The sequence below is a fragment of the Berghia stephanieae genome, chromosome 14, assembly GCF_034508935.2.
Source record: "Berghia stephanieae isolate SIO BIC M18660-M18661 chromosome 14, UCSD_Bste_1.3, whole genome shotgun sequence".
Taxonomy (NCBI): Eukaryota; Metazoa; Mollusca; class Gastropoda; order Nudibranchia; family Aeolidiidae; genus Berghia; species Berghia stephanieae.
The window spans coordinates 21,761,528-21,773,237 of NC_088373.1; the positions used below are offsets into that span (position 1 = coordinate 21,761,528).

General features: G+C 38.2%; 1 protein-coding gene across 1 annotated transcript in view; it reads right to left on the reverse strand.

Moving 5' to 3' along the window:
• The window catches only part of LOC144960178 (uncharacterized), a 72,352-nt gene continuing 60,642 nt past the window's right edge, over positions 1–11,710 (reverse strand). Inside the window, exons 29-39 of the mRNA XM_078893200.1 lie at positions 11,612–11,710; positions 11,226–11,380; positions 10,032–10,215; positions 8,823–8,988; positions 7,830–8,089; positions 6,133–6,231; positions 5,517–5,614; positions 4,870–5,114; positions 4,090–4,319; positions 3,460–3,747; positions 1–2,122 (exon numbers count right to left, since the gene is read on the reverse strand). The exon at positions 11,612–11,710 is cut by the window's right edge and continues 49 nt beyond it. Of these exons, the coding sequence (XP_078749326.1) occupies positions 1,820–2,122; positions 3,460–3,747; positions 4,090–4,319; positions 4,870–5,114; positions 5,517–5,614; positions 6,133–6,231; positions 7,830–8,089; positions 8,823–8,988; positions 10,032–10,215; positions 11,226–11,380; positions 11,612–11,710 (2,127 nt within the window). The 3' untranslated portion in view covers positions 1–1,819. The remainder of the gene's footprint in view (positions 2,123–3,459; positions 3,748–4,089; positions 4,320–4,869; positions 5,115–5,516; positions 5,615–6,132; positions 6,232–7,829; positions 8,090–8,822; positions 8,989–10,031; positions 10,216–11,225; positions 11,381–11,611) is intronic.

Here is an 11,710-nt window from a genome sequence, read left to right on the forward strand (position 1 = left end):
TATATTATGCATCAAATCAGCTCAATTTTATTTAGAAATATTATTCAACAATGAACATATTATTGCACAGCAACACATTTTAAGTTTCCAGACCCCAACATTTGAGTGTAAAAATACATACAATAATGTAGAATATTATATTATGATATCTTTATAACTGACATTTTGAATAATTTAATTTTGATCAAATTTGACAATGAAAAAAGAACTAACATTAATATACCCGTTTTTCAAATTTTAAAAGAAAATGAATATCACAATTCAAACAAAACAGTAGAATAAAACATCTTTTTAAAAATCATATTCAAAAGACTTTTACTAAATTTACCCATTATTGTTTAGGATGACCCCAAAATTTGTCAAAACATTTTAAAATCTTAGACTACTTACAAATATTATGTAAACTACCTAGGTCTCGACTTATATTTAAATCTTTAGCTTTTCATGTACGAAATGATACAAGTTCTTCTCAAATGAGATGATGGGGTCAGGAAAACAAAAGATGTGGAAGTAGTTCTTCAATTCATCACAATTATTTTCAACAACATGATTAGTAACAATTGGTATAATTATAATGATTAGAATCAAAGTAACAATTAATTAATTAATCAGTCTAACCAAGCATCACAACAAAATCAAAGTCTGTAGTTGTTGAAGTCGATTGTCTCAAAGATTGGTTTAGAGATGTGAAAGCTATGATTTTGATTTTGTAACTTTGGTTGTATCGAAACTTGCATTGTGATAAATGCGGATATAAACTGATCCAGGTTTTGGCATTGTTTTAAACTGGTAACTGACATATGAAATTTTAGATGTGATACGAGAAACTCCGAAATATCACAGTAACTTTATAAAGCAGTTACTTTTTAGATAGAAGTCTAATATAGACTTGTACAAATCTTGAGCTCTCTAATTATTTTACTAACACAATTTATAAAAGATAAATTGATAAATTAGATAAGCTGATTCCAAGAATCCCCTCAAAACTCAGTTCTTAGACTGAGTGATTTTTTAATATAAAAGAATACAGGAAATTTGTGTTTGCAATTTTTAAATAGACCAGCAACGTCTGTTTCCAAGTTTTTCACTGATATGGTTTTAGCGAAACAAATCTTTTAATCTTGATTTTGTTGGCAGGTATTTCCGAACTCAAATAAAAATATTATTTGATAGAAAGATTTTCTTTTTATCAAAAAAAAAAAAGAAAAATTCCTGAAATTCGGAAAAAGGTTAGTACTAGAATCGCCATTGAAGAATGGATGTGCCAATTGAAATAGAGGTATCGTCAACAGGAATATCTTTGCATCTAGGGGAAATGTTGCCTCTGTGAATTTGGAGCAATATGAATAATCTCATCTTTATTGCAGTTCTTGTATCCGTTAACTCTCTCCTTACAAGCCATTTTCAAAATTGTTCCCAAAACTTCACACCCACCCAACACAAAAACAGACAAATCTTACTCAAACAGAAAAGCAACAAGCACATACTATACATAATATAGTTCGACAATATGAGCTCGATTACAGAATGTCAAGTTTTTATAGCTATATCAAAAAGAAATTAAATCTGGATGAGAAAATGTGACGGTTGAATCGTCACAAATGTGACGATTTTCCAATAGGTGGTAAGGAGAGGGTTAAAAGACTTGAATCTTTATCACAGGAAATAATTGCCACAAAACCAAACAATCAATCTCTTATTGGTCCAATATTCAAGAGGCAAAGTTTCCCCTTTAGTCAAAGATACCCCAGTTGACGGTAATCAAGATTTACCACGTCTGTGTGTCCAAGCCATTGGTGTCAGTATACAAAACACACAGTTACTGTCTAGGGTCTCTGTTGTAGCTGCTGTAGCGTCTTCTAGTGTAGGATGAGTTAGGTCTTCGGCCACCGCGACGCCTGTAGTAAGATGAATATCTGTCCCGGGATGATGAGGATGATGATGAAGAAGAGGAGGATGAAGAAGAGGAAGAGGAGGAAGATGATTGTGATCGAGTTCGAGGATTGTAAGGTCTAATCACGATTCGCCTGTCTGTCCTTTCCCGTTGTGTGCCAGTGGTGTTAGGGGGAGATCGCACAGTTGAGGATGACCTAAAGGCATCTTTCACGTATTCCTGCATGTCCTAAAAAAGCAAACACATTTAATTAAAAGACTACACGGCTGTGCTGTGAAAACAAAACAACAACACGTATTTAAAAATTTAGCTAGAAAACTCGTCCTTCAAATATCGATCGATTAAAATCTTGGCAAAATTTCTCAAACCTGAGACTTCGTGATGTCTATATTTGTTGTCCTAAACAAAGCATATTATCAAATTAATTATGTTTCAAATATGTTGATGATATATTCAACTTTTAACATATAAATCTTCCCGATATTATGCCAACAAAAATGAATAGAACAATTCTTTTAAAGAACAAAATAACACATACATTTTCGGGCTCAAAACCTTCTTCATCCGATGAAAACAACAACAACAACAACAACAAACAGTTAAAATGTTAATACGTCAAGTTATAGTCCACAACTTCCAGCAGTTAATATTCACTTTATCGTGTGTCGATATCATGCCGTTTTGAGGCGATAAGTCTCATATTTTTGTTTTGTTTTCAAGGGTTTTACGGCGCTTGCAGCACATCAACCCGCTCCTTACTACCTAGAGCAAAATCGTCACGTTTGTTACGATACAATATACATTTTTTCTTATTCAGATTTATTTTGTACCTCACAAACTTTGAAAATTTTAATGATCTTTGTTTGATTAATAAGAACATATTCTTGTCTTATAGAGAACTTTTTTGAGTTTAAAGAATCAATTTTTCGATGGGTAAGCCTGTCATTTTGGGCAAACAGTAAAATGGAAGAAAATGGGATAGCAATAGTAAAAAGTTCTAGAATTACAATTAAAGGACACAAGAAAAGGTAAGACAAAGGGGAATCTGTTCAAATGGGAAACAGATGTAGATTCCAAGAGCACACTATCAAAGTACTTAGTTTGAGATCACTTAAAAGTCTCATCCAGTCACAAGCACTGGTCCCCACGAGGAGGTATACACTCAAATGTTTACAAATCATATATAATATGTAATCAAAACAATACAGTGCATAACAGAGAGATGATTTACATGGAAAAAAAATATCACCTCCCAAAACTCTGTAACTATACATTTGACTGTTTCCCTCCCAGCTAGGCTATCCGGCCAGGGCCAGGACAAAACTAAGCAATCTCATTCCAAGACAAAAACAGAAAGCATGTTGGAAAACAGAAATAGGGGGATAGAAGACGCAGTGAGTACCTCCCTGCCCACTATGGGAGGTCAGGAACCCCACCCAGTCAAAAGCTTGATATAACAACTAAAATAACAACTCTCTATGGTGATCAACCACGAAACAAATCTATGCGCAATTCGACATTATAGTTGCTCAATGTTTGTCTTTTATCTACAAAATGAAACTTACCTCAAACATGTCCCTGACACGTGACAGATCCACGTCAATGTTTTCAACGTATTCGCTCCAATCTGGTAACTCATCCAGACGATACACCGGAAGCGGAAGTGGGATATCCATCTCCATCAAGCCTCTCTCTGGCTTCCAAGCTGTGACAGGGTTTTTGGTGTAGGAATTCACAATCTGCATGTGTTCCTTAAGTTCGTCCTGGGCTATTATTCTCAGATGGCGTATCAGGGTCTTGAGATTCTCTCGGAGGTTTTTCTCCACCTCCCAGTAGTTGTATGCCCACTTGCCCTAGAAGGAAATAATGATGGTGAATACGATGAAGACGACAACGTCGATGATGAAAAATAATGATACAGTATATTATTTAATGTCCATGAAGGCAATTTTTCATTTGATGATGATGATGATGATGATGATGATGATGATGATGATGATGATGATGATGATGATGATGATGATGATGATGATGATGATGATGATGATGGCAATAATGAAGATGGTAAAGACAATTACTACTTTGGAGGGCTTTAAAGTAAATTTACTCCCTTTATCTTTCTCTCCATAAGCTACGAATTATGATTTACTACGCATTTTTCGCGGCAGCTGGTAGATTTAGTATAATGCTAATACCTGCTGATACACTTCATTGATGCCTCCGTGGACGAATCGGACTTCCGGTCTGTTCATGACGGGCGACATGTCTACGTCAGGCATTCTCTTCATGGTCCAATCAGCCACAGATCTAGGGTAGTAGGTCAGGTCCATTTCTGGGATGTACGGCGTGACGTCTATGTCCATCTGTTGGATCTGGTTGATTCTGTTGTTGATTTCCGCCACCATTCGGTTGCTCTTTATGTTCTCTGGTTTAAAGAAAAGAAGAAAAAAACTAAGGGAATGCCGTGAGCTTATATATATATATATATATATATATATATATATATATATATATATATATATATATTATATATATATATATATATATATATATATTTATATATATATATATACTAAGGATTACGCCGACTAAGGACGTGTAAAGAGACACAGAAACGAATCGTCTCGGCCACCAAAAATGTGAGTGACAACTAGTATTCTATATTAGCTCTAACCATCATTATCGAGCACTTTCGTACCTACGAGTACACACCAACACTCATAAATATATTACAAAAACGAAAACCATGAAATAATAGTGCTCATCTTTTTTTATAAAGGGAGCTCAAAAACAAAACACGTTACTGACTAATTATCAAATTCATTTATATATCGCTTATCATTCATTCTCGTAATTCAATTTCGTTTGTAAAACCATTATTTATTTATTTATCTATTCATTCATTCATTCATTCATTCATTCATTCATTCATTTATGTATTTTGGCATGGCCAAAAAACAAACCCAAAATCTTACCAATAATCTCGTTTCCTCTCTCCTCCAACGCTTCAATCCTGGAGTCCATGTCATTCATATAAGTCTCCCAGTTCTCAGTCATCTCATAGGCGAACGCCTTGTACTTCCCGTGTCTTTCTTCCATGGAGTCTGTGAGGTAGTACTTCACATCATACCCTTGCCATTCGTCCACGGCCTCAATCGCCTTTCTCATCCATTTCGTGTAGAACTCCTTGTAGTCCTCGCCAAATTGGTAAAGACCATCTCTGGGGATTCAAATATGTGACACATCGTCTCAAAACGGTATTATGTCGGAACGAGCCAGATGCTTAAAAACCGAATTAAATGTTAGACTGGTCACAAATATAGATTGTTGGCATTAGCACCCTAAAATATGGTGTCCATTCTCCTCAATAAAACATACAAACTCAACACAAGTCTTATATTTCTATCTATAAATTCAATTTTCAACATCTTAACCAACCCGACTTAATACCGTTTTGAGGCGAAGGGTCACATATATAGAAAGTCATTCATTACTATAACTGGCAGGGGCGTGGCTTATATTGGTTGATTTGGTGCCTGGCACCGCATCCGTCTTTTTAAAATGGATTACAACATTAAGTCGGTGGGTTACGTACATCTAACACAAATCTAAATTAACAAACCTCAATGTGATATACACAGTTTCTCCACGTTCTCCTGCTCTGTCGTACACTTTATTGTTGCGATAGAAGTTGTCCAGGGCTCTCAGTAAATTTTGAATCTTGTGGATGGAAATGAGGAAAGAATCATTATTGTACCGCTATCGAATGTTTCGGCATCTTTTAATATGGAAGTGGAAACACAATAGCCACTTTCACAATAGCTGATACAAAATCTGTAGACACAAATCGCTATCAGCATCATCGTCACCATCATCATCATCACCAGCATCACCATCACCATCACCATCATCATCATTATCGTCGTCGTCGTCGTCATCATCATCAAGATCATCATCATCATCATCATCATCATCATCATCATCATCATCATCAGCATTAGCACGACCACTATAACAAAGGCCAACACCACCACCACCACCATTATCACCACCACCACCATCATCATCATCATCATCATCATCATCATCATCATCATCATCATCATCATCATCGTCATCATCATCATCCAAACACTATCACAATCAGCAACTTAACATAACAACCAACTGCCATCCCAACAATCACCATACATCACGGGTACCTCCCTATCACTACTTCCAACAACAACATAGACTACCCTCTGCTCTCCGTTCCTAAGCTGTTTGTTGAGGTCCTCCAACAATGGTTTCATTTCTTCTGACACCGAGTTGACAACGGCGATATACTTGGCTGACAACTGGGTCAAGGATGAAAATGAATTTATTATTATTTTATTTATTTTTATTTTTAAGGGTTTTACGGCGCTTGCAACACATTAAGGTCATATCAACGCCAGTAAAAAGGACGAAAATGGGATAGTAAAAACTTCTAGAATTACAATTAAAGCACGAAAGAAAAGGTAAGACAAAGGGGAATTGGCTCAAATAGGGAACAGATGTAGATTCCAAGAGCACACCGTCAAAGTACTTAGTTTGAGATACCTAAAAGTCTCATCCAGACACAAGCACAGGTCCCAACTAAGAGGAATACACTCAAATGTTTACCAATCATATAATATAATATGTAAACTAAACATTATACAATGCATAACAGAGAGATGATTTACAAGGAAAAAATATCATCTCCCAAAACTCGAACTATACATTCGACTGTTTCCCTCCCAGCCAAGGAATTCCAGCCAGGGTCAGGACAAAACCAAGTAATCTCATTCCAAGAAAACGACAGGAAACAATTGGAAAAAGGGTATGGGGGGGGGGGGGGATAGAAGACACAGCATGTACCTCCCTGCCCACTATGGGAGGTCAGGATCCACCCAGGAAAATGAATTTAAGATAATAATATTATAATTTATATTACAAAAAGCAAACAAGAAATGAGGTTTTTATCATATCGATGGTCGTTGGATCAAACCTCTGAAATCTACGTGTATGAGCTTTGCGCACCACGTTTTATTTTAATTTTGGGCCCTAATGAGGTCCCTGCCAAACCGCAACACGTAACATGAAGAACGAGACATGACACCTGTCAGGCGATATTACAATTATTTCCGGACAGAAACAACGGCCAGGTACTCATTTTACACATGAATACGGTGAGAGATGTGAGTAAAGAGCCTTTTTCAAGGACTCAACTCTCAAACTCAGGACCTTTCTGTTATTCCAGGTCAGGTCAGCTTCTTTAAATAACAGATAAAGTCAACATTGCTTTAAGTCAACCAATCTCTCTGGCTGGTCCAGCTGTGGTTGACTTAACCCTCTCCATACCAACTATAGGAAAATCGTCACATTCGTTACGATACAACCAACATTTTTCTTATTCAAATTTCTTTTGTACATCATAAAATTTAAAGAAAATGAACAGTGTGTTGTAGAGCATGTTTTGCTAAAGAAATTATGTATGGCAAGAACTTTACTGTTATTGTGTTTGAGTGATTAAATAAATCTAATTTTGGGTTAGTTGGGTGTGAAATTTTGTGGAAAATCTTGAAAATGGCTGGTAAGGAGAGAGTTAGATAATAGATAAAGTCAATCTCGCTTTAAGTCAACCAGCTGTGTTTGACTTAAGGGGTAGCGTGGCTCAGCGATACGGACTTTGCTTCGTACCTGAAAATTATCCAGTTCGATCACCCGCCGCTCTGCTGTTTGACCTTAAGCAAGTCACCTCGCTCTAGCTCAATTATCGGCGCTACATTGCGGCAGACGCCTGGGTTATTCCAGTCTTCTCTGGGAATAGACTCTAGAGACAAATTTCCCCCTTGGAATTTTATTTTTATTTTAAATCTATTTTATCAGGATTCCGCTATACTTCTATTTTCGTGGGTTTTTTTTTTTTTACCTCATCAATCATTTCCTTGTTAATGTTCTTCAACTTCATCAGCATGTTATCCGACCTCTTCCTCATGTTCTCCACAGTAAACTGAGTCATCTCCTGCATCACGCCTGGCCTCCATTGCAAGCTGGTGTGTAGAAGGCGAGGGGTCAAAAGGTTAAGGCCGAGGACGATTTCCGTGTTCTGTAGCATGGGGGTGTGTCGTGTGATATCTGCCTTCACGGATGTGCTGTTTGGATACATGGCCGACACAGCCAATCTCCCATCTGTTAAAATAACACAGCAATAAACAAATCAACAAATCAATTGGATTCAATAGTCTGATGTCACACCGCCCAGCAATGGCGGCCATCGTGGTTCTAAACAAAGAAAATCTGTACTTTTAATTCTTCATCCTGGCTAGAACTTTTCATATGTCTTGTGATCAGAATGTGTAAAAGTCAAAACATGATCAGATTTATAATGAGTTTTTTTCCCCTCTCTGGATACGCTTTTATACTCGTCGGAGAAATATTTCATAAGGACGTCCGCCATTGTTCCGATAGTTTAGAGCCAGTTACTAAATTACCATGCGTCATTACGAGGGAAGTGACGTCACGACTGTTGTAGCGTATTGATCAGCCTTAGCAATGTGCGGCGATGTGGTCTAGTGGTATGACACTCGCTTTCGGACCGGAAGGTCCTGGGTTCGAGCCTCGCTCGGCGCATAGTTGAGTCCTTTAGAAAATGCTCTTTACTCACATTATCTCACCGTACTCAGGTGTAAAATGAGTACCTGGCCGTTAACAGCGTTGTCACTGTCCGAAAAAATGGTAATTTCGCCTAACAGGCGTCATGTCCCGTCCTACATTTAAAATGTTGCTGTTGGTCAGGGGACCCGTTGTAAAGTGCTTTTAGCACATTTAGTGGATATTGCTCTATATAAAAGCTGAATTATTTATTTGTCCGAAAAAAAAAAGTAATATCGCCTAACAGGCGCCATGTTCGTCCTACACTGACCTTTGTTGTAATAAGTGTTGATGAGAATCGCCTTCTTGTCCGAGTCCACAGTTACGTCCCATTTCACCAACGATTCTTGGTCCAGTTTTCTCTCCATGGACACCTTGTACGGCCTCTCGCTGACCACTTTGCCGGACATCACCATCTCATGCATTGGGTTGCTCATCTACAAAAATAGATAATATAACAGATTTTAAAAAAAACGAAGAGAAGACACCAGCAAAGCATCATCTTTCAACTAAGAACACAACACACATCGCTCAACAGCCATTTAAGCAAAATTACAAAAGACACATCCCCTTCCTGACCCCTATGTCAACATCCCAACGAAACAGTAACACACCGCTTGCTTGAATGTCAACCTCTTGAAGACCTGAGATGCACATTCCTCCCACCAGGTCCAAGCATCAGTAACACACTTTATAGTCACCTGGAACAACTACAAAAGAGTATAAACTTCTACGTCATGGCACAAGACCGAAGGGCTAGAGCTCTGGTGGTCGCTGGTTCGGATAAGTAAGTGAGTAAGTAAAAAAAAACGAAGTGGCTAACAGTCTTTATGGGGCGGTTTGGGTCTAATTATTAGGGAACAGATGTAGATTCTAAGAGCATACCATCAATGTACATTGAGATCACCTTAAAGTCTCATCGAGACACCAACACAGGATCCCAGTAAGAGGAACACATTAAATGTTCACAGAATACATAACTAACAATACAAAACAGAGATGATTTACAAGGAAAAAATATCATCTCCTAAAACTATAACTATATAATATTTGTCTGCTTCCCCACTAGTCAAGGACTCCAGCTAGGGTTGGGACAAAAATAAGTAATCCCACTCCAAGACAAAGACAGAAGGCGACTCGGAAAACAGATATAAGGGGTCAGAAGACGCAGCGTGACCTCCTGCCCACCATGGGAGGTCAAACGACCCCGCCCAGGATCTCCACTAGTCCTTGGAAAAGACTCTTTACTGACATTCTCTTACCGCACTCAGGTGTAAAATTAGTTCCTGGCCGGTTACAGCGTTGTCTCTGTCCGAAAAAACAAATTGTAACATCGCCTAACAGGCGTCATGTGTCGTCCTAAATGTGAAATGTTGCTGTTTGCCCGGGACCCCTTATAAAGCGCTTTGAGCACATTTAGTGGATGTTGCGCTTTATAAAAGCTCAATTTTTTTCTTTAAAGAATAAGATGGGTATTTACCTGAACATTCAAGGTCTTTTTGATCTTGTCAATCTCCGCGAAGAGGGCCATGTTTTTCATTTGCTTCCTGGCTGTCATGTACATGGTTTTGGCTCCAAGACACGCCTTCTCATTGGACTGCCCGATGTGTGACGTCATTTGAACGTCAACGCGCGTGTAAGGGTGGGTGATTCCGAGGGTGAGACTGTGATAAAAAAAATAAAGATGGAATTAAAATGGATTAACTCTCTCCTTACCAGCCATTTTCAGGATTTTCCACAAAACTTCACACCCAACTAACACAAAAATAGATTTTTTATCACTCAAACATAATAGCAGTAAGTTCTTTTGATAAATAATTTCTTTAGCAAAACATGCTCTACAACACATTGTTCATTTTCTTTAAATTTTTTGATGTACAAAAGAAATTTGAATTAGAAAAATGTTGGTTGTATCGTAACGAATGTGACGATTTTCTAGGTACTCATTTTACACCCGAGTACGGTGAGAGAATGTGAGTAAAGAGCATGCCTTCTCCAAGGACTCCAGTATGCGCCGAGCGAGGCTCGAACCCAGGACCTTCCGATCCGAAAGCGAGCATCAACCACTAGACCACATAGCCGTACTAAATCGCCCTTCTAGAACAAGTCAGACTCGTTCTCTCAGCGTTCCATAGCTTCTACCAGCTAAATATTCACATAGTCCTTCAGAGTCATTCGGCCCATGGAGACGAAGTTTATCACGGTTTCTACAGCGTGAAACGCACAGAAAATAGCTTTTTGTTGTTTTTAAGGGTTTTACGGCGCTTGCAACACATTAAGGTCATATCAGCGCCAGTAAAAAGTTCTAGAATTACAATTAAAGCACCCAAGAAAAGGTAAGACAAAGGGGGATTGGTTCAAATAGGAAATAGATGTAGATTCAAGAGCACACTATCAAAGTACTTAGTTCGAGATCACCTAAAAGTCTCATCCAGACAAGCACAGATCCCAACTACAGACAATAGCAACTGCTAGCTATTATTTGGATAGGCCGCTAGTATATCGCAAAGTACATTCCGCCAAATCTAACAGACTCAGCTACCCATTCACTTCTGGGTGGACAGGGGAGTCAGAAAAAATATAAAATATCGACTGCACCCAAAAATCGATCTCCGTCCCTTTGCGTGTGAAGCGAGTGCTCTACCAACTGAGCTATCGGGACCTTACTTATTACCTGTAATTAAAGTCACTTCGGTAGTCCTTGATGTCTTCAATCTTAGAGGTCAAGGTCAAGGTCTTTCTCGCATCTTGGGAATACGAAAAGTCTGTTCTGGCGTCCAGAATAGTTCGGCCATTGTTCACGGTCAGCTCACCCTCAAATTTCAATTCCTGAAATTATATGTAAACAAAAGTCAATCTTTAGTAACAAATCCGTCTTAAAATGGATGATAATAGCAGGTAAAATTGACGTTTCGAGTTTCCCGGCACAAGACACACGTCAACCCGAAAACATATATATATTAGGGGGGTAGAAGACACAGCTAGTACGACCTCCTGCCCTCTATAGGATGGTAAATGACCCCACCCATGCACAAAATAATATAAAACTAAATGCTTCACCTTATTGAGAGGCGGCAGATTAATGACGATGTCTCCTTTCCTGGGCGTGTCGCCAGATAGAGAAGCCCTCACTTCCATCTTTTTAGACGTGTCTTTCTC